The sequence below is a fragment of the Zalophus californianus genome, chromosome 14, assembly GCF_009762305.2.
Source record: "Zalophus californianus isolate mZalCal1 chromosome 14, mZalCal1.pri.v2, whole genome shotgun sequence".
In the NCBI taxonomy this organism is placed as follows: domain Eukaryota; kingdom Metazoa; phylum Chordata; class Mammalia; order Carnivora; family Otariidae; genus Zalophus; species Zalophus californianus.
In genome coordinates, this window is record NC_045608.1 from 25,827,774 (window position 1) to 25,854,752 (window position 26,979).

Consider the following 26,979-nt stretch of genomic DNA (forward strand, 5'->3'; position numbering starts at 1 on the left):
CACCCCTCAGCGTGCCACCACCACGCGAGCCCTCGGGGCCCCTTGTAGGAGGACACAGGACAGGCACTGTGCTGCTGACCTTTCCCACTAACGCTGCAAAGCTGACCGAGAAATCGCCGATGAGCTACAGCCTAGAAGACAGCATTTACAAACTGTGTGTGTGTGTGTATACACATGATATGGGACGTGTATTCAGAGCATATAGAGAACTTTCAGAAACTCCGTGCAAAGGAGACAACCCAGTTTTTAAAATTGAGCAAAAGATTTGAGTACACTTCACCAAAGAAATACGGGTAGCTAATGAGCACATGAAAAGATGCTCATGGTTGTAGGGAAATGTAAATTAAAACCACAGTGAGGTCCCACTTCATACCCACCAGGATGGTGATAATCAAAAAGGTGCACAGTGACAAATGTCGGTGGGGATGTGGAGAAATTGGAACCCTCACACACTCCGCTGGTGGGGCTGTGAAATGGCTCAGCCACCCCGGAAGCCAGTTTCACGGTTTCTTAAAAAGTTAAAACACACCCCTACCGTGTGACCCAGCAACCCCGCTTTTTAAGTATTTACTCTAGAGAGATGAGGGCGTGTTCGCATAAAACACACCACATTCATCCACATGATGGAGCACCACTCAGCAGTAGAAAGGTACAGAGTACTGATGATACAGGCAGCCACAGCGATGAATCTAAAGAGAATTATTCCCAGCAAGACACCTGATTCAAAAGACTAGATGTCGTATCATTCCACATGTCAGAAATTTCTAGAAAAGGCACAATTTGGAGACAGAAAGCCTGGCAGGGGTTTCCTGGGGCTCAGGTGAGAGGAAGATTGGACTGCAGTTGAACCCAAGGGGCCTTCTTGTGGGGAGAGGGCAGTGTCCTAAAACAGTGGCAGTGCTGTTTTCACAAGTGTTTAAATTTACTAAAAATCCCCAAACTTAAAACAGATGGGTTATGCAGTGTGCAGATTATACCCCCATAAAGTCATATGGGGACTTCATGTAAAAAGTTTTTGCAATTGTTATGTAATTGCTCCCCTGGGCACACCTGCCCCACGCCCCCCTCACGTAAATGCTGGTGTTTTCCAGGGTGCCATCGGGGCCTTCACTGCGTTTACTCCCTCCTTCCTACGCCCGGGGACCTTTCCATCAACAGCGCAGATGATGCCTGGCTCCTGCCTCTCCATACCCACTTTGCTCTCCTGGGCCCCCTCTGTTACCTTTCCATCTGTGTCCTCAGCGTCCCACGTTCTAAATTCTGCATCCCCAAACTGAACCTATCACTTGGGCCCCTAAACTTGTTCCTCTTCTTTTTTGTCCTGCCCCAGTGAGAAGTACCACCCTCCACCCCATGGCCGGGCCAGAAACCAGCATCTGGTTTACTGGTCATATCAGTAAGATGACATTCTCCATCAATGGAGTTTCCTCGTTACCGCTGGCTACCTGCCCCACCCTTCATCCAGACCCTGGCAGTGGCCTCCTCCCTGGTCCTTACCTCCGCTCCCCTCCATGCCCCACAATTCTTCCAGCACGGAGCTGTTTTCAGTGCCCTGCCCTGGCCTGCAGCACCCTTTGCCCCAGTTAAGTTGGTAAACTCAAACTGCGCAGGTGGTAGGCACTTTCCCCAGCGCCACCCCTCTCTGTGCATCGTCCTTCTTGTGGTAATGGCACATTCATCTCTGCCCAGGTCACCAGCCGTAGGGCTCTGCTCACATAGAGGCTTTAGTCAGGGTTTGTCATGGGACCAAGTGAACACATGTTCTGAGAGGTGCTGGTTCAATTGCACCACGGGGTGGAATCATTGCATGAGGTGCAGGGGCTTGTGCTAGCCACTGGTGTGTTGTTTTATTTTAAAAAGAAAATTAAGGGGCCCCTGAGTGGCTCAGTTGGTTGGGCATCTGCCTTCAGTTCAGGTCATGATTCCAGAGTCACAGGATCAGGCCCTGCATCGAGCTCCCTGCAGCAGGGGGTCTGCTTCTCCCCTCCCCCACTCATGCTCTCTCCCTCTCACTCACTCTCTCTTTCTCTCAAATAAATAAATAAAATCTTAAAAAAAGAAAATTAGGGCCATTTTTTTTTCTGATTTTGAAAATGTCAGGGAACAAGAATTCCTGTGCCCCTCAAGGGTCCTTTCAGCTGGACTAAGAACCACATTGACACGAGACCAACTAACAGGAGAAAATTCAGTTTAATAGCGTACACACGGGAAATCCACACGAACATGGAAATTATAGAGCTAGTCAGGCAAAGCGAGGCATATGTGTCATTCTGAACTAAGGAGAAGAGGGTAGGGGTCGGGGAGTTGAGAGGAAAGGAATGCATATCACAGGGCAATAAGAACAGATGTTTGGGGATGCCCAGGTGGCTCAGTTGGTTAAGCATCTGCCAGGCCTCTGGGATCGAGTCCCTCATAGGGCTCCTTGCTCAGCGGGGAGCCTGCTTCTCCCTCTCCCTCTGCTGCTCCCCCTGCTTGTGCTCTTGCGCGCGCGCTCTCTCTCTCACAAATAAAATCTTTAAGAAGTAAAAAAAAGAAAAAGAACAGATGTTTGCTCTGCCATACCAGTGGGTGACTCAGATAAAATTTATTTCTGCTCGTAACCCTTATTTTGGATCCCTCCATCTAGATTCTTCTATGTAGTTAAGGCACCCCTCCATCTAGATTCTTCTATGTAGTTAAGGCAAGGGTGAAAGTTCCTCTTCAGCTCAGAATAATCTCCATGTCACAGTGGCCCATCTTGGGGCAGCCTGCCCTTGGCCCCCTACAAAAATAACCCCTGCTCTTATAGAGAATGTGGGTAATGTGGAAAAGCGTGGTCACCTTACCTGTGTCGCCCTTCCACAGATCTGTACTGCACCCTGGAGGTGGACTCCTTTGGTTATTTTGTGAATAAAGCCAAGACACGTGTTTATAGAGACACAGCGGAGCCCAACTGGAACGAGGTGAGGTACTTCTGGGCACGTCTTGCATGCTGGCCCTGGCAGGCAGGCCAGGATCTTGTCCTGGGGGAGAGTCTGAAACCGCCCCCCCCCCCGCACTCTACCCCTAGGGCTCCCTGGTGGCTTACCCCCTCCGCGCCCACCCCCCTCCCCCGCACAGGCGCTGCCGCCAGCATTCCACCAGCATGCCGGGAATCTCCTGGGAGGAGGGGGGCTAGTCCAAGAGATTTTATCTCTGTTCCTGAGAATCCACCACCCCCCCAATCACAAAGAAACAGCCTATTTTGCTGGAGAAGCTTTTGGAAAAAGGAACTTAAAAGGGCTTTTTGTGCTGCCTTTGTTATTGCTTAATGTTTACTTGGTAAGTTTCCATAGTGTTTTTCCTCAGAAGTTGGAATGAGCCCTGTGATCCTCTTGGTTTCTGGAAGCCTGGGCTCTGCCAGCCAGGGCCGGCGTAGGGACCTGATTTGCCTGTCCCCGGGTGTTGGGTTTGTATAGGTTGCTGCTCTGTTCTCCTTCCCCTCGGAGAGCTGTTGCGTTAACTCGCTTACCATCTTGCCTTGAGCCTTTGGGAGTACGGGAATGGTTACAGAGTGGCCAATATTGATGAAGTCCCCAGATCTGTGAGAATGCCATTTCCCAGTCTCTGGAGCAGCTGTGGCCCTCAAAGGCCCATTGCTTGAAGATATGGGTTGGGGCATACCTCCCACCCCCCTGCATATGCAGCAGCTAAGTCCCACCTGGCTGCCTGGTCCACCTCGAGTCGTGTGGGTTGTGAGCGCCCAGCTCGCCTTTCTTGGTGTGCCCTACTCTGATCATCAGACTCGATGCATAGTAGGACTGGGGCACGGGGAGCCCATAGGATTGCCCGGGCATGATAGCCCTTGGCATCCCTGCAGAAAGGTTGGGGGCTGCCACGGCAAGGGAGCAGCACAGCCAGACGGAGCCACCAAAGGCTTTGCAGGGAGCAAGAGGGCCGTGACTGACAGGGGCAGTGAGGGAGGGGGCCTGGACACAGCACAAAGAGTTCCGGTGAGAGCCGGCTGTGGAGGCTCAAGGAACCAAGGCATGGAGGGTTCCAGACCAGCAGGTCCCCTGGTAGCCGGCCTGCGTGTGCATCTGGATCGTCCAGGGGTGTTGCATGTTCCTGGCATATGCGCCCTCCCCACCCCAATGCGGGCTCAGAAATCTCTCCTTTTTTCTTTTCTGTCACCCTCTTCCCATTTACCCACCACAAACCTGTGCCTGCAACAGCACTGGTGTGAAATGCAGAATTTACTGAAGATATCCTGGGGTGATGGAGGAGAAAGTTAACACCACACATCCCACAGCAGACTCCTCAAAAGCCTACAGGAACAGTTCTTTCCTCTCTCCTGTTATCACCTCCCTGGGTCGATTTTTTTTCCCCCCTTTCAAATAGACTGACTTTTTAGAGCAGCTTTAGGTCCAGAGCAGAAAGGACAGAGATTTCCCACATACCCGCTGTCCCCAAACATGCACAGCCTCCCCCACTAATCAGTGATCCTACACTGACACATCATTATCACCCAAAGTCCATAGAATATCTGCACTTGTAACCAGCACCTCTGCGCTTCTGATGTAGGTGGTGTGGGGACTGTCCTTTGACATTCTGGCTTAGGGAGTTTGGATCAGATGTTAGAGGCATTCAGAGCTTCCAGAAGCATCCAGACTGGGCCACATTGGGGTGCTCACAGGGAAGTAACTTCTGAGGGTCTTCGTCACAGGACTAAAGCGGAGAGGGTCTCGAGGCATGGGTCCTCGTGGGGCAGCAGGGAAGCCACTGGACCTGTCTGCTCATGAGACTTTCCTTCTTTCTTGGGACTTCAGGAATTTGAGATCGAGCTGGAAGGCTCCCAGACCTTGAGGATACTGTGCTATGAAAAGTGTTACAACAAAACGAAGATCACCAAGGAGGATGGCGAGAGCACAGACAGGATCATGGGGAAGGGCCAGGTCCAGGTGAGGCCACCACCCTCCTCTGCCCCCTGCAGAGCCCCTCTGCGCCCCCTCATATACCTGCCCCTGGACCTGCCCACACCCTCCTCCGGATGTTCCCAGTTCTTTCCCCAGTTGACCTTCTGGGACATGGAGATGGCCTGGCTCCAGGGGTTGGGGGCAGGTGCCCCTGGACTTGCAAAGGGACCCTTACAGGTCTTTTCCTGCCCCTCTCTGTGTTTGAGTGTCTATTATACCCCATCTTGTCCCCAAAGGAAGTTCAGTTCGGCTTGTTCTCACAGCAGGGGCCTCAGTTCCTCCATGGCCTTGTGCTTCCTGTGGCTCACCTGTGCAGTTCTGTGCCCCATTGGGGGGAAGCCCTGATATCCATGTTCCTTACGGGCCTCTTACCAGACCCAGCCGAGCAGGTTCCTCCCTGCCCCGCCCTAGGGGTGGGCACTGACTGCTCCCACTCCTCTCCGACCCTTGGACCCTCGGGTAAAGCCCCCAGCAGAAGTGGGCTGGGCATTCCAGGTGTCCGTGGGAGAAGGGGGCTCTCCATGAAGCCCCGCCTCCCTTCTCTGAGGGCAGGAAGTAAAATCCTTTTGTGCTGAAATAGTGAGCAGCAGGGATGAAGGAGAGGGAGGGTGACTCACCCCTGAGTAATTTCGTCTTCTTGGGGTGGGGGGGGGCGGCACATGCTCATCCTTCAGAGGAGCAAGTCCTCACTTAGCAGGGGCTCCAGACCCCCTCTCTGTTTCACCAGGTTCTCAGGTTCTGGTTCCCCAGGTTTTCACAGCTGCCTGATTTCCCACCCTGGAAGCTTATTAGGGAATTCAGTGGCTCAGGGCCTCCAGGGACACCCCCCCCCCCCCCGCCACCCTGTACTTTGAGACCAGGTCTAAAAGCAAAAATGCTCCTCTGACTGCCTTGTACCTGCCCTCCCCGACCTGCCTTCCAGCAGACACCACCCCATACCCCGCACCTTCCCAGGAGAGCAGGCCCAGGGCCTCAGCCGCCCCCACAGACAGGACCTGGGGCTGGACTCTACTGAAGTCAGGGGTAGAGCCGGCCTGGGGCAACACTGCAGTGGGTCCACTAAGGTTTGGGATGCACACTGGGGATCAGTGGGGCAGCCTTACCTGGCATAGGGAAAGCAGGATTCTTGGCCCCTCTCTCAGATGGTGTAACTGGGGTGCAGGGGGTTCCCAAACAGACCAGGTTCAGCTACTCAGCGCTGATAAAATCCAAAGGCAGAGAGACGAGAGATGGTGAGACAAGAAAGGGATCTACTTCAGCGAGGCCACCACCGGGAGAACAGCAGCCTAGCGTCTCAAAGACGGTCTCCAAACTGCTAAAAGTACTTGCAGGTTTATAGAAGGAACGTGTGGGACAAAGGTCGGTGGGGGCCTGCAGGTGGGCAGTGAAGGTCAGGTGGAGCATTGTCTTGGGGTCAGTCACGTGGGGTCTTGCCGAATTCAGGGCAGTCCTTACTGCTTGAGGGGATAGCTTCGGTTCTCATCACGGGTTGCTTTGCCCGCAGGGTCTTTTGCCTGAGTTAACAGATAAGCTGGAAAGAAGAACGTAGTCAATGAGGAAGTGTGGACTGGGGTTGAGATGAAGGTGGTTGAAATCCTCTGTCAACGGGCATGGTCTTTGAGGGCCAGCTGCTGCTGGTCCAGGGCCACCCGGTAGATGTCCTGGACCTGGGTCCTACTTGTGGCTTAGATGCTGAGGGAGAAGGGGATGGTTCCTCCTTGCTCCCCATCAGCCTCGTACACCATTGAGCCAGTTGTAGGGGTCTTGGTAGCACAGGGCTTCTGGATAGAAGAAACAGAAATGCAAGCCAGTGCTTTTCAGCTGTTCCACTTTTGGGGTCCTATCCAGGGATCTTTGACAAGCCAGGTCCCTTCCCCAACCATGAGCTGGGCATGGGTCCCACCTTGACAGATGCATGTGCCCACTGCAAAGTTGGGGTGGTGTCTGGGGGGTGGCTCGCATGCTTAGTGCGGACACTCACCATTCTGCCGCTCACGTGCGTTGACTCCCCAGTGTCCTTGAGATCCAACCTCATATGTCCACGTAGATCCCATTCACCTTCTTGGCTTGATAGGGAATCCCATGGATTGAGTCAACCACATCAAGGGGCTCTTCTGCTCTTAATGGACACTAAGGGGTTTCCCAGCTTTCGCTGCTCTGTGAGCAGCTGGTGCTGGACATCTTTGAGGACTGACATGTTTTGGCGCCTAGTGGGCAACAGTCACAGCTCGGGCCCTTTGAGTTTTCAGGCTCTGCTCTGCTGCTCGACAACTAATGTGTTCCCCTTGCTCCCCCTCCCCTCTCCCTCTCCACGTTTGCATCTGTCCCCAGCCCCGGCATCCCTCCCGCACACCCATGCCCTGACCCCCGTCTTGCAGAGAGCCCCACGGCAAGCTAAGGATGCACATGGACTGGGTGTCCAGCTCCTTTTTTCAGTCCATCACACAAGACTAAGGGAGGCTCAGGGCGCCTGGGTGGCTCAGTTGGTTGGGCGACTGCCTTCGGCTCAGGTCATGGTCCTAGAGTCCCGGGATCGAGTCCCGCCTCGGGCTCCCTGCTCAGCGGGGAGTCTGCTTCTCCCTCTGACCCTCGTCCCTCTCGTGCTCTCTCTCTTATCTCATTCTCTCTCTCTCTCAAATAAATAAATAAAATCTTAAAAAAAAAAAAAAAAGACTAAGGGAGGCTCAGATTCCACCGACCTTTGACTCGACTCGTCCAAATCCTCCAATGCGAGAGTCCCGGGGGGTGGTAAGATTTGAACCAGGGCCTCTGAGCACTGTCACTGGATAACCGGGTGGCTCAGTGGAAGAGAGAAAAGAAAGAGGATGCTCATCCCCTTCTTCCATTCCGTCAGGCCCTCTCTGGAAACCCTTTGCCATGACACTACTGGATATGAACAAAATATTCCTTTATGAGCACAGCCTGTGCTCTTAGACACACCGGGGGTGCCACGTGAGCACCCTGCCCCGTCCCGGGGAGGAGGAGAGCAGCGGGGTCATGGGGGCTGGCTTGGGGCATCTCCGAGCTTCAGCTGTTCTCTACCCCTTTCTGCCCTCTGACCCCAGTCTGCATTTCCCCATGCCGGCGCTCTGAGGGGTGCTCCTCAGCAAACACTCTCCCTTCCTGTTCCTTCCAGTAGCACAAGATAGGACAGGAGCGGAGGTTGTGGGCTCCATTAAAAAAAAAAAGAAAGAAAGAAAGCAATTGTACGTGACCTTGTTAGAACGTCAAGGTTGACTATATTCAGCAGGATACAGGTATAGGGACCACTGCAGTGGGGTTTTGCAGCAGGGGGGAGAGATGGAGCCCAACTCTGAATACGACAAGGAGAGAGGGAATTCATAGCCAAGGAGCGGGGTGTGGGGGATCATCGGTTGGAAGTTACTAAAGGGAAACATCAGGGGTAAGGGGGGATTCTGGCTAAACCAACCTAATGGGTTCCTTGCTGAAAGCAGGCTGGGGCAATCGGACATCACCCAGGGGTGGTGGGGAGCAAGGAGTCTGGTCCCACTTACCAAAGGTAATCAGCTATCAAAGATATCAGGGGGTGGTTCTTGCTAAAATTGGGCGCTTGGGGACATTCCCAAGAACGAGGTTTGGTTAGAAAACAACTCGGAGGAGCCTGACTGGTGTGGCCCAAGGGAGACCCTCTGTCCACTCCCTCAGCCGCAGTGCACCTCCTGTGAGCTGGGGCAAGTCGTCACTGCCCGGATAAATGTATTTCCTCACGTGTAAACTGGGGCCAGGGGCCATGGAGCCGGGCGCGGGGGTCTTCAGTGGCCACTGCTGCTCTATTACTCGGTGTCGTTACTGTTGGTGGAGAAGGCGGACTCTGGTTCCACCCCGTCGTCCGGGTCTGCTTCCATGGAAGAGCTAAGTGAGTGGGAAGCCTGGCCGCTGAGCCATCATTAGCCAGGAAGGAATCCCAGCATGACACAAGGTCCGTTTGTGACTCACACAGAGTAGGCAGTGGCTGGCCCTGCCCCTGGAGACCCCCATTCCCGGTGGGGCCTGTTTATGAGCTGGCATCCCCAGGAGCAAGAAGGCAGGAAGTCAGGGGAGGAGGGGTGATGGGCCCCTGTGGCCCCAGCCAGGCCTCCTTCCGCCTCCCCCCACCCCCCACCCCCAACACTGGGGCACACCTAAGGGAGGGCGTCCAAGACTCTGAGTGGGGGCTTTTCCCAACAATATCAGGCCCCTTCCAAGTATGCCATGTGGGAGGGACATAGAGCCCTGCCTGTCCTGTTGCTGGGGTCGGGGGGGGGGCGCTGGGAATAGCATGGCCTTCCTCCCTCCCCCAAGTGCTTCCCACCCCCCCACCCAATATGTACATTGACTCAAGCTGAGTGTAAAGCCCTTCCTGTGAGGTGGGGAAGGTGCAGCACCCCAGGAGTGTCTACGGGGGGCCAGGGAGAAGTCTACAGCTGACCAGGAGGGCAGAGGCCGGGCAGGCCCCTCCGAGGGGCCAGGGATGGAAATCAAGTCTCCAGCAAAGCTGCTCACACACCTGCCTGGGCAGAAGGCATCAGAGTCATCTGGGGAGCTAGGTCCCAATTTCCTGGGACTAGATCAGTCAGTTTTCACTCCTCGGCATGGTACTGATGAGCTAAGGGTTCAGAAACCACCAGTCTGAGTCTCAGGTTACAGCCTTTGCTCCTCAGGTGACTGGCCAGATCCCCACTTCCCCTCCTCGACGATGGAATCTCCGTGAGACGAGGATGGAGGGCTCCCCCTCCCAAACCCAGGATGGGTGAGATGGTTTGTTCAGAGCATCAGGCCATACTAGACAGAAAGGCAGAAGGACATAGTGTATATATGTCCCCAAGCGCCCAATTTTAGCAAGAACCACCCCCTGATATCTTTGATAGCTGATTACCTTTGGTAAGTGACCAGACTCCTTGCTCCCCACCACCCCTGGGTGATGTCCGATTGCCCCAGCCTGCTTTCAGCAAGGAACCCATTAGGTTGGTTTAGCCAGAATCCCCCCTTACCCCTGATGTTTCCCTTTAGTAACTTCCAACCGATGATCCCCCACACCCCGCTCCTTGGCTATGAATTCCCTCTCCTTGTCGTATTCAGAGTTGGGCTCCATCTCTCTCCCCTGCTGCAAAACCCCACTGCAGTGGTCCCTATACCTGGGACACGGCCCTGGGGGTGCCGGCTGTCCAAGAAAGAGTCATAGACTCGCAAACCTGAGCCCTTGTGTGCAGACAGGTGCACAGGGCCCCACTGGGAGTCTTCTCTGAGCCAGCTCTGAGTCTGAGCAAGCAAAGCCATCCCTGTCCATCACCAGACACCAAGAGCCCACGGTGCCACCCTAGTGATCAAGGGCTTCCTACATGCCAGGCACCAGGGACCCCGAGAACAAGAAGATATCTGCCCCTGTGTTTCACAGAGCAGAGAGTCTCAGGAAGGAAGGAATGCTGCAGATGTGCCGAGAGCCAGAGCAGGCCATGACCTGGAGTGGCTGTGTGGCTGGGATGGCACAGTTATTTTGGGGGAGTCAGGGGACAGAGAAGTCTTCACAGAGTGGGGTCACTGGGTCTGGGGCTTCAGGGGAAGGATTTTCCCAGGTGGAGATGTCAAACATCCTATGCTCTGAGCAGAGCAGGACCAAGGAGTGATGGGAATGCACCTGTTGTGGCAGAGCTGGAAGCTGGCCAGAGTAGCCTGACCGCGTGCCACGGGAGTACGACGGGGGCCTGCAGGCACTGCCCGGGGCCTCCAGCACATCCTAGGCCAGAGGTTGGGACCAGCATCCAGCAATAATCACCAGATTCATCAAAGCCCAGGGAAATTGGAGCCTTGCAGTTATTAGGAAGTCCTTCCTTCCATCTTGCCCTGCTCTCTTCTCTGTTTGCAAATTTTCTATGTTGTTAAACCCCCTCCACCCTGTTTCATCTCAGCGATTAACTTAATATCAAATCCTAGAATTTTGTCTTCTCCCATTTCTCCTGATACTTTGCGAGTCTAGCTGGGCTTACAGCTCATTCCAATGGGATCATCAGAGTTGTTTGTTTTTTCTTTCTAACGTTTTTTTTTTTGTGAGTCTTGGATGAGGTTGGGGCCTCAGGTTCCTAGTTTGACCCTTGCTTTATTCGAAGCTGGTGCTTGGGGTGGCCGTATGTGGTTTCCCAAACTCTGCCAGCCTGGGTTGCTTGCCTCATGCGTGGAAACCTGATTGGATACAGACCCGACAGGTCCACCCAACTTCTAGGGGTGCCCTGACACCCACGCTCCAGCCCTCACCAAGACCCCACTGTGATGTCTACCCACTCGCGGGCAGTCTCCTCATTCGCCCACCCAAGTGCCCCACAGCAGCTGTATGAATGTGGAGATGCCACCAGCACTTGTACACGCATGACAGCCCGAAACCGGAAGGAAGCCAAAGTGTCCATCAGCTGGTGGGTCCATAAACCAAGTGTGGTATATCCATACAGAGAAATATTATGCAGCCATAACAGAGGAAGGACATTCAGACACACGCTACATGGATGGACTGTGAGGACATTGTACTAAGTGAAATAAGCCAGACACAAAAGGATGAGTAATCTATGATTCCACTTACAGGAGGTACCTAGGACTGGGGAATTCCTAGGGACTGAGAGTAGAACAGAGGTTCCCAGGGGCTGGGAGGAGGGTGGGGTTGGGGAGTTACTGCTTCATGGGGACAGTGTTTGGGATGATGAAGAAGTTTTGGAGGTAGATGGTGGTGGTGATTGCACAACATTGGGGATGTACTTAATGCTACTGAATTGTGCACTTAAAAATGGTTAATTTTATGTTATATATGTATTTTACCACCAATTTTTAAAGAGTTAGCATGTCCACAGGGTGCAGGGATGGACATGGGAGCCCAGACTCAGCGACTTGCCCCCTTCATGAAATCCCCCACCACCAGAGGGACAGTCAGTCCCTACACCATGCGGCGTGGTGGGGAAGCCGCCTTCTGGAGCCTCAGCACCCTCACCTGGAAGAGGGCAGATGTCTGGCTCTCAGCAATCCCCAGTGACTAAATGCTCAGTCTGTGCCGGTAGGCATTGCAATGCGTCTGTATTAAAGATGCCTACGTTGTGTATCCTGTATACACGTATCTTGGCACGGGGGTACCACAGTGAATGAAATAGACAAAAGCTCTGTCCTTGGGGCTGGTACAGGAAGCAGGCATCAACCAAGATAAGAATAAGAGCTGTGGTCAGACAGGCAGGAGATGGGGTTTGGGGAAGATGTGGTTTTCAATCAGGTGGCTGGGGACAGCAGATACTGTTACAAAGGTACTGAGAGACCCAGCTTTTCATCACCAGGGATTATCTCAGGACCATGCCCATTCCATCCACACAGCCACTCACTGCGCCAGGGCGTCCTTTTTTGGGGGGGAGGGATGCCTTCCTGGGTGCCTGGGTGGGGGGTGGGGGTGCTCAGAGATGAATGAGACACAGCCCCTGTTGCAGGTAAATGAGCAAGGGGAGAAACCATGTCACCTCTAAAACTATCTTGGAGAGGTCCAAAGGGTCTCTTGTACCAGCCACATAAAATGGGTGATGATTGTGTTTAATAAACATACGAGGAAGACTTTAGGCTCTAAAAGTTATGAACATGTAAAAACACGTGAGCAAATCCTTCTTGTCCAGATCCCCCAGGATTTGCCCTGAAGAAGCGTACCTCTGTCACTGTGAAGAAACTGTGGCCGTGGGACCTGGGCCCTCCTTGGTCTGTTGTGGTCCAGTTTGGGACCCTGTATCTTTTTTTCTTCAATTGGCTTGCCAAACAGTGCCTCCATCTTAAGTGTACAATTCAGCCATTTTTAGTAAATTTACACAGTTGTATAACTCTGACAATCCAATTTTAGAATATTTCCATCCCCCAAAACAATTTCATCATTCCCATTTATAATCGCCCGCTGTTCTTACCCCCAGACCCAGGCTGATCTGCTTTTGTGTCTGCAGATTTGCCCATTCTGCATATTTCATATGAACGGAATCATTCTGTATTATGCAGTCTTTCGTGACAGGCTTCTAACACTTAGCACATTTGTGAGGGTCACCCACATCGTAGCAAGTGTCGGTTATGGCTGAATCATATTCCATCGTACATATTCATTCACCGTGTTCTGTTTATCCACTCACCAGTTGATGGACACTTGGGTTTCCAGCTCGGGGCTTTTACGGGTAACACTGCTGTGAACGTGTGCACACAAGTCTGTGTGTGAACGGATGTTTTCACTCTTCCCGTGTGGAGACCTGGGGGTGGAGTTGCTGTGTAGGGCAGCCAAGTTTAGCCCGGGGAGGAACTACCCTACTTTTCCAGAATGGCTGCAGTATTTCATATCGCCAGCGGCTGTGTTTGAGGGCTCCCGTTTCTCTACAGCCTCACCAACACTTGTCACCACCTTAGATGTCCTAGGCAGTGTTCCTTTATTCATTTAAGTGATGCTGGAGCCTGGTGGGGATCAGAGAAGGGCAGCAAAGAATTAAAGATGTGGACGCTAGAGCTCCAGAGAACAGACTGTAGCCATCAGAGCAGAGACGAGAGACCAGATTTCCCTCCTGGGGAGATTTCCCCGGGCGTCTCTCAGAAGACCCATTCCAGGGAGTAGGTTACAATGCACACACGGGAAGCTGGGCGAAAAGCCCTGGGGAAGCCCTGCCGGGCCATCCTGGGCCGCTTCGGTGGGCACAGAGGGAACGGGCATTGCCTCCTTTGGACGGTTTAGTCCTGCCTCTCGGGCTGAGGGCAGCGCCTGGTCCTCAGCAGAGCCACCCGGGCACATGGGGACGACCATCCAGCAGCCCCACCACCCACCATTGTTCCCCCACGTCGCCCAATCCCGGGGAGACAGGCTGGAAACCAGCCCTTCCTCCAGAGAACACTGGGGGTGAGCAGACACCCCCCCATCCCGCCCAGCCCCTGTCCCCCAGCCCCCAGCAGCAGCCACATTCCTTGCTGAGACCTTGAGACCCGGAGGGGCCCCCACGGGCGTCTGGAGTGCCATTTCCTGGTCCTCTGCGCTCAGTCATCTATTTTTCCAAATCCCAGTCCCGGCTTGTTTACTTCTCTGGTCCTTTAAATAGCCACACTTTTGAGAGCGCGTGCCAGCCTTGAACGTCACTCGGGGCCGGACTGCACCGAGCCTCGGGTCTCATCACCATGTTATTTTTCGTGCTGCTTCCGCTCTGCTCGGCACACTCTGTTCTTTGGAGCAGAGCCAGCCCGGGGCCAGTCTTTCCCAGTGGAAATGCCGCGAGTCCTGGGGGCTGGGTTGAGGAGCCGCCCGGCAGCACCGTGGCCCAGGTCTGCACTCTGGAGGCCAGCTCGTGCCACAGCATCTGGGGCCAGGTGGCGACGGGGCCGGACATCGATGGCACTGAACCCCCTCCCCTGGGCTGGCTGTGCTCTGGGGGGCCGCGGGATGTCTGCTCTGAAACCAGTCAAGACAGTGCATGCTGCAATTGGTGTCACTGACTGGGCGGTACAGGCTCGGGGGCCGGGGGGTGCGGGGGTGTCCCTAGAGCATGTCCAGCCATGAGGCAGGCTGGCCAGGCAGACACATGTTACTCAGTGTTTCCAAATGCGCCCACAGGAAACCAGCCACTTAAGAAGGAAGCTTGGCTTTTCTGGGCTTTAAAGAAAACTGACTTGGGGTTCCCGTAACCAATAGGCTGCTGGTGGGGGATGGGGCTGTATTTTCCAAACACACACAAAAAAGGAGAATCCAGGGGCGAATGGAAACTTTGACCTTGGCGAGCCAGGCTGCAGGGGCGGGGCTTCCCAAGAAGCGTGGTCAAAAGGCAGTGGAGGCCAGGAGCTTGTCACACTGCTGTCCATCTGCGCGCCTGTCCAAACACGCTCCTATCTAGCCACATCGGCCTCTCAGAAGAGCAGGGCCAAGGATGCGAAAGACGCCGTCTGCCCCCGCCGCCATGCAGGGCCTCCTACAGTACTTCCATCCCAGCCGGGCGGGCCGGGGCCGGCTGGCCTTGGCCGAAAAACACTTGTGTGCTCCGGGGACCGCCCTGTGGACCCACATCCGAAACCTCGTGTGCAAGGGCAAGGTGGGCAGACGGGTATGCCACGGTTTCCCGGGTGGGCCACGTCGGCGCAGGGTCCCCTGGATGTGCTGCTCCATCGCTCTGCTTGGCGGCTGAATCGAGAGAAGGGGGGCCCAGTGATTACCATTCCGGGGAGGGAAAGTGAAGGGGGTCTCTTGCTAAAGCTGCTTCTGTGTCTCCCTTTAAAGAAAACTCCCAGGGGCAGGGAAGCTCTCTCTTTCCTTAGGAGCAGGAGGAACGGTGTCTGTCCCCTTCCCTCCTAGACAGCCAGGACACAGGAGTTGGGGGTGATAGGCTGGCAGAGCACCCCCCCTTACCTCTTCCCACCACACCTGGTCTGGTTGAGAGCGTGGGGCCCCCGCATCATCCCGCTCCTGCCACCCCTGGAAGAGGCTGTTTCCCCAGCTGGATGCCTGGGACTCACTCTCGCAGGAAAGCACCAGTTGGGAGGTTTCCTTTTCTGAGTGGTTTGTGACTGCCTGGTCCCTGCTCACAGGCCCTGCCCCTCAGGGTGGGGTCCCTATGGCCCAGGAGTCTAGCCCCTAAGAACCTCCTGGGACCCTACAGTCTCAAGAGGGAGATGCTCTGCCACCCTTTGTTTTTCTGTGTTGTTCTGTGTATACATTTCAAATCTTTGGGGATGTTAGCCAGTAGGCCCTTGAAGGGGAGGTGATGTCCCCCCTGCCCCCCCTCCCCTTCCAGGAGTGCCTGTGCTGAGCCTCCATGCCAAGCAGTGTGGGGAGAGAGGCTCAGGTTGCACACACCTGAAAGGTAGTGGCCGCTGCACCTTCTTTCCTCTCCTGCACAAGGCCCACGTGGCTCGTCTCTTGCAGTGGATAGCTCCGGGACACATCCTGAGCACCCCTCTACACCTGGTGCTGTGCTCAGTACCGTTGTGTGGGTGTGAGTGTGTGTGCACACACACATGCACAAGTTTGTGTGTGCAGAAATTGAGATGTGCAGACCCCCCTCTCAAGTGGTTTGTCTAGTCGCAGACATGAACCATCACCTGAAGCAAGTGATGAAATCCGCAAGGCCCTGTGTGAGGAGCGCCAGGTTATATGATGTCAGACAGTGGCTCCCTAACCTGGCTTTATATCTGAATCCCTTGGGGAGGTTTCTAGTTAGGTGAATCCAAGATTCCCGCCCCCCGCCCTGAGCTGCTGGTGCAACTCTGGGGTAGAACCCCGGGAGCTGTTTTTTAAACAAGATCTTCCCAGGTGCTCATTTGTCCCGCCCGAGCACTAGTGTGGAATGTGTGCTCCCCAAAACAGGGGAGATGGAGCCCTCATAGATAGGGGCCCTTGGCCTGACCAGGAAGGTCTGAGGACTGTCGGGTGAGATTAAGCAGCATGGTCCCGCGGGCCAGCGCTCAGACAGTGCCCAGTGGGGTGGAAGCCGGAGGGGCTGCAGAGGGCCCTCCAGCCCCCATCACTCACTGTGTGATTTGGAGCTTGGCTCTGGGTCCTTCTGGGCCTGACTCTGAGCCAAAGGACTGGCCTGGACTGGAGACCCCTCCTGCATGGGCTCCTACAGCTAAACCACGTAGCACGCTCAGGGGGAAAACTGTCCCAAACTCTTCATTGGCACGCCCTCTGAAAGATGGTACTGAAATTGGGTTTCCCAAAATACGTAAGCCGACTGCTCAGCCTCCCTGCACTGCACATAGCACCTGCAATGGTTGGTGAGGGGGAGCAAGATGACCACCAGCATGGACTTGAACTCCCAGCGGGAAGGGACAGAGGGAGGAACGGGGCCCCAAGCCATGAGCCTGGGACCTGTGAAGCACAGATCTGGGAGCAGGAGGGCTCTCAGCTCCCAGGGGTTTTCTAGCAAGTTCTCTTTCGGGACCCCTCTTGGCCTCTAGATAGAAGTGCCAGCAGAGGTCCAGCTCTAATTCTGACTTAGGTGTGGAGAAGTCACAGGCTTGGGCTGCTGCCTGGCAGGGTCTCTGTGCAGACCCCAGGGCACCTGCTGATCATAACTGCTTGCTTTCAGCTGGACCCCCAGGCCCTGCAGGACAGAGACTGGCAGCGGACCGTGATCACCATGAATGGGGTAGGTTGGTGCCTACTTTTCCCACAAGATTAGGGTGGCCCCGATTCCTTCCAAAGCAGTCAGAAGGAGGCTAAGCCTGAGCCAAGTGTCTGAGGTGGGGCATGGCTGGAGGAGGGAGAAGCGCTGCACAGGGTCACTACGGGCAGGAAAGAATCCCATTTGGTGGCTGGAGTGCAGTCCCCAGCCGGGCGCTGAGCGTCCCTCCTTGAACAAGACAGGCAGGACCTTGACCCTGGTGTCTGCCTGCAGAAACGGAGACCCTGATTCATTTTCAGGGTCCCAGAAGGATTTAGACCTTTAAAAAAGAAACAACCAACCAACCAAAACTATTACACACCAGAAAAGGTCTGGGCATAGGTGACAAAATGTTAACATTTGATAGATAATCCGTGGCTTTTTGTTACGTTATTTTCTGTACTTTTCCTCTTGTTTTGTTAACTATTAAGAAAGAGAAGCAGTGGGAATTAGGGTTGGGGGCAGTGTCCTGCAAGAGCTAATCCTTAAGTCACCCTGACCGTTCTTGGTTCTTGCTGAGTTGGGCCAGGGACCTGCCTGCACTGGGGTCTTAGCCCAGTTGCTCGGGGAGGGGAGTGATTTGCCAAGCCCCCCGGGCCTCTAAGAACTCGGACTATGAGTCCCAGAAAGTGAGAGGGCCGTGCCCCTACCTCCCCCTGCAGATTGAAGTGAAACTCTCAGTCAAGTTCACCAGCAGGGAGTTCAGCTTGAAGAGAATGCCTTCCCGAAAACAGACGGGTGTCTTTGGAGTCAAGATTGCCGTGGTCACCAAGTGAGTGGACTCATGTGTCTCTCCTCTCCGGGCACAGTGGGCACCCCCCCTCCCCCAGGTGTTTCTGATGGAAAGAACAGGTGAGGGTCTCCCCTCTCTGTGCGTGGTCCTCTATGCACGAGGCCCCCTCCCAGGCCCCTGGAGCGCTCTGTGTGCTTGGTTGCCTCCCGTGTTTACTGCGAAACTCACCCCTGTCAGCTTAGGAATGTCCTCGCCCCGTTCCTATGCAGGCGGGCTGGCGGGCTGGCTCCCACACGACTGGAACTGCGCAAGGTCAGGGTTTTCTTCCCTCGCTCAGAATCTGTCCCAGTTGGGGTTCCTGTGGAATGAGGGCCACCCCAGCCCCTTGGTCAGGTCAGTTGCCAGGAGAAGTCTGTATGTTGGTTTGAGAGCAGTTCGCAAGGGCTCAGGCCGCTTCCTTTCAGAATCCATTCACTTCCTCCATTTGGAATCTGGCCGGGCTCCTGACCTCGCTGGTTGTCCAGGCAGGGGCCCACATCAGATGTTCCCCAGACACCTAATTGTGTCCAAACACCATGCCCCGCCCCCAGCCGCACCCCAGCCGTGCCCACAACTCTCTGGATGGGTCTGGGCCTGAGCAGAGAGGACTGTGTCGGAGTTATCCCACATAAGTGCTGCTGACGGGGGTGACTTGGGGAGAGCGCTTTGCTGGGCTCCTGAATCCAGTTGCTCAACTAGGCTAGAGCAAACCCTCCAAACGGCATGTCTCCTCTTTTTGAAGTATTCCTACTCCAGGGTCTTGTATGGAGGTACTGGAATTGTGCATCGTTAAGACATAGCAAATAGTGTTAAGTTATTTATTTATGTATGTATGTATTTGACAGAGAGAGACACAGCGAGAGAGGGAACACAAGCAGGCGGGGGGTGGGAGAGGGAGAAGCAGGCTTCCCGCCGAGCAGGGAGCCCGATGCGGGGCTCCATCCCAGGACGCTGGGATCGTGCCCTGAGCCGAAGGCAGACGCTTAACGACTGAGCCACTCAGGCGCCCCAGATAAAATCTTTAAAAAGGAAGAAAAGGGCCCTAATAAGATGTAAGCAGTGGTAATCGTGAGCTCTCATGGCAGAGGAAAAGGGTGCGGACGGGTCCATGGGAGCCCGACCCCTGGGGCCTTCATCACCCCCACCGCCGGGTGTCTGGATGTGCAGACAGGTGGTGGGTCCAGCCCCACTGTGGCCTGAGCCAGGGCTGCCAGGCACTGAAGGCACTGCCCCTCCCCTGCAGGAGGGAGAGATCCAAGGTGCCCTACATCGTGCGCCAGTGCGTGGAGGAGATCGAACGCCGGGGCATGGAGGAAGTGGGCATCTACCGCGTGTCTGGAGTGGCCACGGACATCCAGGCGCTGAAGGCGGCCTTTGACGTCAGTGAGTGTCGGCCCGGGCAGCGTGGGCTGGGGATGTGGGCGTGGGGACCATGTGCTTCCCACGGCTCGTGCTGGCTATATTAGGCTCCGTACCTTTCCTTCACATGTTTTATTTTTTAAATGAAAAAGAAGAGGGAGCGGTGGGAGGAGGTTCTGCAGAAGCCCGCTCTCCTGTCTGAACCATGTGTGCACGGCTCCCGCAGAGTTGGACCAGGGGCTTCTGTGGGGCCACCCCACCTCGCACTGGGGTTTGGCCTGCTTCCCCCGGGGTGGAAGACCAAAGCCCAAGAGCCAGTGTGGTCTGACTCTTCGAAGTTGGTGGAACTGCCTCAGTCCCCAGAGGAGGACACGGAGACCGCAGAGGCTTCTGGGAGTGGAAGGTGGCAGAACCAAGACTTGGTGCCTGCATGCCCTTCCCTCCCTGGCCCGTGACACCGAGGGCCAGTGGCCACGAGGCCAGAGGCACTGGTTTGAAACTCTAGAATGGAACAAATAATCCCAATATCTTAATGTTATCAGAAGATGCCTGCAGCCAGGTGGTCGCTACAGAGCAGAGCCGCCCAGTCCCTGCCCGGGCATGATGTCTGGCCTCCGCCGGCCTCAGCCCCTCGTGGTGGCTCTCCTGCCAGGCCACCCCTTGCCGGCAAGGGAGGGGTGGGGAGGACGCCTCCACCGTCAGAACCACTGGCATGCTCGGAAGAAGACGGGCTGCTGAAAGGAGGGACCCCAAAAGCCATCGGCCTGCTGTGGGCTGCGCCGGGCCGAGGCAGGGAGAGAGCGCGGAGCCCTATTTGGGACCCGTGAGTTGGCCGTGCTCCATCTCCGCACTCCTTCCAGATAACAAGGACGTGTCGGTGATGATGAGCGAGATGGATGTGAACGCCATTGCTGGAACGCTGAAGCTCTACTTCCGCGAGCTGCCGGAGCCCCTCTTCACCGACGAGTTCTACCCCAACTTCGCCGAGGGCATCGGTGAGCATGGGAGGTCTCCTCCACCACGGTCCGTGTTTCCGTCCAAACTTGGCCAGTGGCAGGGGGACCGAGAACCTAGCTGGTCCTAGAAGGCCTCTGCCCATCCTCACAGGGTCTCCCATTGTCCCCATCCCTCCAAGTCCCAAGAGGGGGAAGCAGCCGGTACCACTGTAAACGCACCAGGGTGTGGGGTCCCAGAGGCTCCTTCCTCCTCACTGGAGTGTCCGCCCTGCTCCTCTCACCCCGGGTACACGGGGTGATGAGGGAGCTGCCAGGGCCCCGAAAACTCCCGCCCTTCCCTCTTTATGTGTCCTTCCATGCTCGGCTTCTCATGCCTTGGGCTCTTCCAAGCAGGAAGTGGGAACGGCCAAGCCGGCCAGGAGGGCGGCTCTCCCGCCCCTGGTCCCTGGGGTGCCATTCAGCCCTTTGAGATGCAGAAAAGGCACCCATCCTGGGGTCGTCACTGGGGGCCAGTGCTGTGCGGGTCAGGACAGTGATGGGCCTGGACTGTCCAGTGCCCTCTGACATGGGCCCCAGGAGGGGCCTCCAGCTTGGCTGTGACCCTGAGAATAGCGCCCCTCCCAATGCCCCGCAGCCCTGTCAGACCCTGTTGCAAAGGAAAGCTGCATGCTCAGCCTGCTGCTGTCGCTCCCAGAGGCCAACCTGCTGACCTTCCTCTTCCTTCTGGACCATCTGAAAAGGTAACCCAAACTCTTCCCCAGGGGCCCAGGGTTCCAGGACCCCCAGGCCGCAAGGCACGTTCTCTTGTGGCCCACTGGCTCCTGTCACACCCCATGGCTCCTGGCGCCCTCTTTCCCCACTGCTTGTCTGTGGTTACTCTTCTGCTCTGGGTCCTAGAGACCTTGCCACCCTCCCCGCTCTGTTCCACGGTCTTAAGGGAAGAGCAGAGATGCTTCAGCTACAGCCAGTGGCTGGGCTTTCTCTCCCCAGCAGGTCATGGCCCAGAGCTGGCCCAGCCACCTGCCAGCCTCAGGTGCTCTTTGTCCTAGGCCCCTGCAACCCAGAAGAAGCGGGGTGCGGTCTGCTTTCGGCACAACCGGGGATGGGGTATCTGTGTTGTGGAGCCAGCCCAAGGCAGAAAGGGGTGGCGCCCACTATCATGTTTCCCGAGCGCTGCAGGGTGGTCTGGCCCCTTTGTCTCACCCGCACCCTGAAGGCCATGTCGCAGTGGCACCCTCTGCTTTGGCCCTCTGCAGGGTGGCAGAAAAGGAGACGGTGAACAAGATGTCCCTGCACAACCTTGCCACAGTCTTCGGCCCCACGCTGCTCCGGCCATCGGAGAAGGAGAGCAAGCTCCCTGCCAACCCCAGCCAACCCATCTCCATGACCGACAGCTGGTCCCTGGAAGTCATGTCCCAGGTACGAGGAGACAGGCTCCAGCTCACGCCACCTGACCTCACAGAGGTGGCCTCTGCCTGGCCCACGTGGGGTCCTGCGGTCGTTCCCACCCGAGTTGTGCAGGGGAGGGGGCGAGGTGCAGAGAAGGGGACTTGCCTGAGGCCATGTGGCTGGGAGGGGATGGGAGGACCCAGGCCACTGCTCTTCCTGGGGCTTCTCAGGGCTGGCCTGGTGTTCCTTCGGGGACGCTCAGATCTCTTGCCAGGAGGGGCTCATTGTCACCAGCATACTCTGCAGCTGTGAGCACCCCTCTGAGCCACTTTCCTCCTTCCTCCTCCCTGCTGTGCCCTGGCAGGTCCAGGTGCTGCTGTACTTCCTGCAGCTGGAGGCCATCCCTGCCCCAGACAGCAAGAGACAGAGCATCCTATTCTCCACTGAAGTCTAAAGGCCCAATTCCATCTCCGAGAGGCCGGCAGAGCGGCCTGGAAACCTCCTGGCAAAACGGGCTACCCACAGAGCGGGAACCGAATCTTCTTGAGGAGTAATTGGGCCGCCTCGCCCCCAAGGGCTGGACCACCTGCCTAGAGACAGCTACCCAAGGCAAAAGGCTAAGTGGCCTGGGCAGTTCTGGGCCTGTGGGCCCTTGGGTCTGTGAGCTCCCGCCGGGCCTCAGACTGCGGTTTTCCGTGCTGCCACCAGAGGGCGCCCCAAGCCAGCATGTCCCGGCGCGCAGGCCTGGCCGTGGGACCAGGCGAAGGGAGTGGTTTCTGCGAACTTAACTTATCAGAGTTTTAAAAGATTTCTACTGGATCACCCGTCAGGATGCACCCTCTCCGGGCAGAAGGGAACATGACCAGATTCCCTCACTATCGTGTCTTGAATAAACACCGATGCTGCTTCATACCGTGCGGGCCACAGCCCTGTCCCTGTGTGGGTGGGGGATTTTCAGTTTCCCTGACTTAGAAATTCGACTCTGTATAACAGGGTTTGGAAAAGCTAAGTCAACACTGTGTAGCGTTTGACCTCTTTCACCTCCTTCCTTCTCTTTCTTTCTAGAAGGAACTCTGTCCAGAAATGGGTCTTCCTGTCCTCTTGCTTTGGTTTTGCTGTTCATGTGCCCCTCGGAAAGCAGCGCCCCATGGAGCCATGTAACGTCTGTCTGTCTGTCTGTCCGTCTGTCTGTCCAGGACCGACACCAGGGGGAGGGAGGCCCAGGCTGTGCACTTTATGGCTTCCTCTCCAGGGATAGCGACCCTGTCAGCTGCCTGCTGGGCACAGGCTCTCCTCTTCGGCTTAAAAAGGCTTCAATCTCTCTGGCTTTCCCCAACCTGCCTCCCCCTCTGCCCACACTCTCCCTTCCCCCGATTGTCCCCCAACACAGATCACTTCATCCTCTCGCTCTCTGCTGAACAAACTCAGTGAACTTTTGTAAAAGTTTCCTCTTGGCAGCGACAGCTTGCTGACAGCTTGTTTTAAACTTTGATCCGAATAGCCTTTTGATACTTGAATATTTTTAAGTTTTCTACATAGTTTCTAATTTTTTTCCTAACAGATTCAGATACCTAATACAATATTAGAATGTACTCCACGGACAGTCCGTGTCCCAGCGGCATTTTGTCTTCCTCCACACGCCGTCTCTGTCAGGAGCCGGTTCTGCAGTCTCCTGAGCATCGGGAGTGGAGGAGGGTTAGGAGCAGGGGGAGCTGTTCTACAGGCCCGGCTGAGGGTGTGGGGCTCCTGTCCTGGAGCAGGCAGAAGGACAGATGCCCCCCCACCCCCCCGCTGCCCACCCTTCCTGCTCTCCAAATACCAGTAGAGAAGCCGGGACATTCCTGGTAACCCTCCTGACCACCCAGCTTAAAGAGAACGAGGGAGGCCACTAAGTATTTTGAAGAAACAAATCTATGAACAATTGCATTTTTTTTTTTTTTTTAAGAGAGGGTTTAGGTCAAAGAGAAAAGAAACCACGAGAAGCCAGGTTTCCATGCTGGTCTTGCAAGAAGAGAGGATGTAGTGAACCAGAGGAGGGAGGTGATGGTGTGACTCAGGAAAAGGTGTTTGCTTGTCACATGATTACACCAGTACCTGGTGGCAGTGTCCCATGATCCTTCCCATGTCCTGGGTGGCAGGGGTGGGGGTGAGAGGGCTTGCTGACAAAGCAGCTCCTGCCTAAACTTGCAGCACATGGCAGTCGGGGGTGGGGGGGGACGAAATCTGCCCCCCAACCTCCCCTCCGCTTGTGGACCTGCTGAAGCAGGGGGGTGGGGGGATGGCAGAAAACAGTCTCTTGAAGGTTTTATGTCCACATACTATATTTCTTTGTACTTTTTTCTTTCGAGGAGAGCAGACCTACCATTTTAAAGTAGTCCTGCTTTCCTGGGGGCGGGGGGGTAGGGCAGGGAGCAGGGTCCTGTGCCCTCTGCACATTTCTGGATTCACTGGGTTTCTCAGGCCTGCTGCTCCAGGCCGCCTCTGGCCTGGCTCCCCATCCCCATCCATCTTAGCAACCCTCCAGCCCCGCAAGGGGAACGCACTTACTTGGCTTAGAAAATCTAAACCCAGCCCTCGTTTCTGTTCCCCTGGTGTCATGATTTGCATCTGTCGCATTGAAACTGGAAAGCAATATATCAATGTCTGTGCCAATTTTTGTTCCCTCCCCCGTCTCCTCCCCCTTTTTACTTTTTATTTATATAGAATGTGTGCTGTTTAATGACGGAATGACCACTCTTTCTCGTGTAGCTGTAAAAGCACTCTTTTGCCAGGCCACGGGGGTGGCGGTCGCTTTGGGTCCCCGGCCGCCTCTGTAGTCCCATCTCAGACACGGGCCTGTGGGCTGGCAAAGCCGGCATAGGGCGCGTCAAGGCCTAGAGCCCAGACGTGACCTGCCACGAGGCTCGGCTGCTGGACTCTGCCATGAGGAGTGATGCCTTCCTGCCCCTGCCCCCGAGTCTGGAGCCGTGAGCTTGGCTGGTCTCAGCAGCTGCAATTCCTGCTTTGGGCTCAGCCCTCCATATACCACGGTGGCGAGAAGGACACTCACTTACATTAAAGTTACCTGAGACTACTTGTGTCAGTGGTGATTGCTCCATTCAGAGGAAAAGCCACGATCAGTCGGCGCCTCTGGGCGAGGCCGGGGTGGGCGGCAGAGCTGGAAGAAGCAGCAGGCGACAAAGAGGGCCCGGCTGCCGCCTAGGAAGGCAGTGCAGCCCGGCGCGGAGAAGCCAGGCCCCGTGGGACCTACACGCCGCAGACGTGTTCAGACACACGGCAGCCACCGTCCCGCAGAGCGGGATCCCAGAGCCCTGGGGTTTAGGGCAGTGGGGGTACTGGCCGTGTCAAGCCCAGGGCCAGGGAGGCCTCCCGCCACACAGCTGGGCCCTGCACCGGCCTGTCGGTCTCCGTGGTTTCTGCTGGCGCCGAGGTCCAGTGGTGCATGGGTCACTTAGCTGCTGCCAGCCTTGCCCTCAGAAAAAACCTGTCCAGCCTACAGGGAAGTTGTGCCCGGGGGGTGGAGACAGGCGTGGGGCATGCGTGCAGCTCGGGAGGAGCTGGGGCTACGGCTCACCTGGTCGACTGCAAATGGCTGGGGCGGGCGGGGGGCGAGGAGGGTCTTCTTCTGGCTCCCTGCTCGGCATCCAGGGTTGGGGGCATCTGCCTGGACTGGTTCTCCCTCTGGCTGGCGTCCAATGCTGCTGCCTGTGGAGTGTCACCGCGGCCAGTTCACTGTCCTGGGGAGACACGGGGGCCCCGAGCCCAGTGCAGCCCTTCACAGGACGCCCTAGGGATGAGCCTCCACCCTCACCATCTCCAAAGGCCTCAGAGCCCTTCCCCACAGTACCCCCCAGCATCTCCTCCCACAGCACCCCTCCCATGGGTCTAAGGGTTGACCTTGGCTCTTGCCTGCATTGGAAAAGCTTCACGTACCCATGCCATCTGTCCACTCTGACATCCGCCAATGAGGAACAGGTGCCACTGGCACTTCTCCAGAGTATTTGACCCCTAAAAGGCTACAGTTAGCTCTCTCTATCCCTACAGTCCTGGTCCTATTTAAAAGCCATAAATAATAATAATAATAATGAAAAAAATGTTAAGGCCCTACTGCATCTCTCTATTAAGATTTGATTTTTAGGGCAAAAGTTGACTGCACCCAAATTCCTAAGAGCAGGCGCTATGTCCAGGCGAGCCTAGGCCAGTGATCCCAAATCTGAGATTTTCTACCTCAAAGGGCCCTCAGAGGCCTCTTAGTCCAATCCCTTTACTTGACAGATGGGGAAACTGAGGCACACAAAGCCGCAGCCCCCCCCCGCCCCCGCCCCCGCCCCCGCCCCTGGTGTCCCAGAGCTGGCTGATGCGCAGAGGCTAGGATGTCTGGGTTCTGCTGGCCCCCCCAAGCTCGCTCCCTTTCTACAGGACTGGACAAGGCTAGACCTTGACCACCAGCTTTGGCCTAGACGTAGCAGTGCTCACGTGGGCACATGGGCTGAGGCCTCCAGGTGTCCCACACGCACACACCGTGGGCAAATAAAAGGAGGGCAAAATTTTGTATAGAAATCTCAGAAAAACTTGTATACCGGCCCCCCAAAAGAATGCCTCAATTGCCTTAAAAGGAAGCCTTCCCGTGGACTAACGATGGGCCGTCACAAATAGGTCTGGAAACATAAACAGAAAAAGTGAGGGGGTGACAAAGAGACCCAGCTCTTGAAGAGGCCTCCTGGAGCAGCTGCTGTGGGTCCTGCCGAGGGCCCTGCCTGGAGGAGGAGGGCCTGCCAGGCCTGGGGGAGGGGGCGTTGGAACTCAGCCGGAGGCAAGCCGTGGGTGGGGCAGGGGCAGGCAGAGCCCTGTGTGTCTCTCCCAACAATGCTTGCAGCCCAGAAAAGCCAGCCAGGACCGCGACAAACAGGCACCCTGTGTACATGGTTTCCGGGAAGACAGGGCCCGACTGCACCTCTCAGCCGGGTCCAGATTGGGAAGGACACCAGCTGCTTTGGGGGTACTGAGGCTGCTCATCTGCGCACGCCCGAACGAGATGCATTGAGCGCCCTGGGCCAGGCAGCCGACTGGACACCACGCGGCCACGTGGCCTGAGAAAGGCCTTCTCAGGGCCCCTTGGACCAGTTCAGCTAGAACGGTGAGGGCTCAGTCCACGCACCGGCTCCTTTTCCATTCCCCTCCTGTGGGGGGAACTGGTCAGCACCGGACCAGAAACTCTTCCTTAGGGTTTTCAGTCACTGCGTTGAAACCCGAGCCTGGCAGCTGGGGTTGTGTCAGTTCAAATGGGATTCTGGACAAAGAGGGGGCCTTGGGAACCAGGCCTAAGTAGCTGCCGACTGAGTAGCCACAGAAGCAGAGGTGCCAGGATGGTGGCCACCCCAGACCCAGGAACTCCCGGGGGGTGAAGGGCTTGAGTGACCACGGACACGGGGACCTCCCAGACCTGT

General features: G+C 56.0%; 1 protein-coding gene and 1 long non-coding RNA gene across 3 annotated transcripts in view; one reads left to right on the forward strand and one right to left on the reverse strand.

Annotated features, from left to right (window-relative positions):
* Positions 1 to 24,605, forward strand: part of BCR (BCR activator of RhoGEF and GTPase) — a 119,166-nt gene extending 94,561 nt beyond the window's left edge. The window contains exons 15-23 of the mRNA XM_027575416.2: positions 2,845 to 2,942; positions 4,788 to 4,919; positions 16,982 to 17,041; positions 17,719 to 17,828; positions 19,072 to 19,211; positions 20,048 to 20,182; positions 20,778 to 20,883; positions 21,400 to 21,562; positions 21,897 to 24,605. Coding sequence (XP_027431217.1) covers positions 2,845 to 2,942; positions 4,788 to 4,919; positions 16,982 to 17,041; positions 17,719 to 17,828; positions 19,072 to 19,211; positions 20,048 to 20,182; positions 20,778 to 20,883; positions 21,400 to 21,562; positions 21,897 to 21,986 — 1,034 coding nt within the window. The 3' untranslated portion in view covers positions 21,987 to 24,605. The remainder of the gene's footprint in view (positions 1 to 2,844; positions 2,943 to 4,787; positions 4,920 to 16,981; positions 17,042 to 17,718; positions 17,829 to 19,071; positions 19,212 to 20,047; positions 20,183 to 20,777; positions 20,884 to 21,399; positions 21,563 to 21,896) is intronic.
* LOC113912416 lies at positions 3,006 to 9,697 on the reverse strand. 2 transcript variants are annotated; one of them, XR_003516817.2, is made up of 5 exons: positions 8,450 to 9,697; positions 7,634 to 7,820; positions 6,916 to 7,000; positions 6,038 to 6,465; positions 3,006 to 4,834 (listed from the first exon to the last, which is right to left on the reverse strand). It is a non-coding gene; the product is annotated as an uncharacterized LOC113912416 (long non-coding RNA). The 2 variants fall into 2 exon arrangements; XR_003516816.2 differs by having other exon boundaries at positions 6,038 to 7,000.
* Positions 24,606 to 26,979: the final 2,374 nt, after the last annotated feature.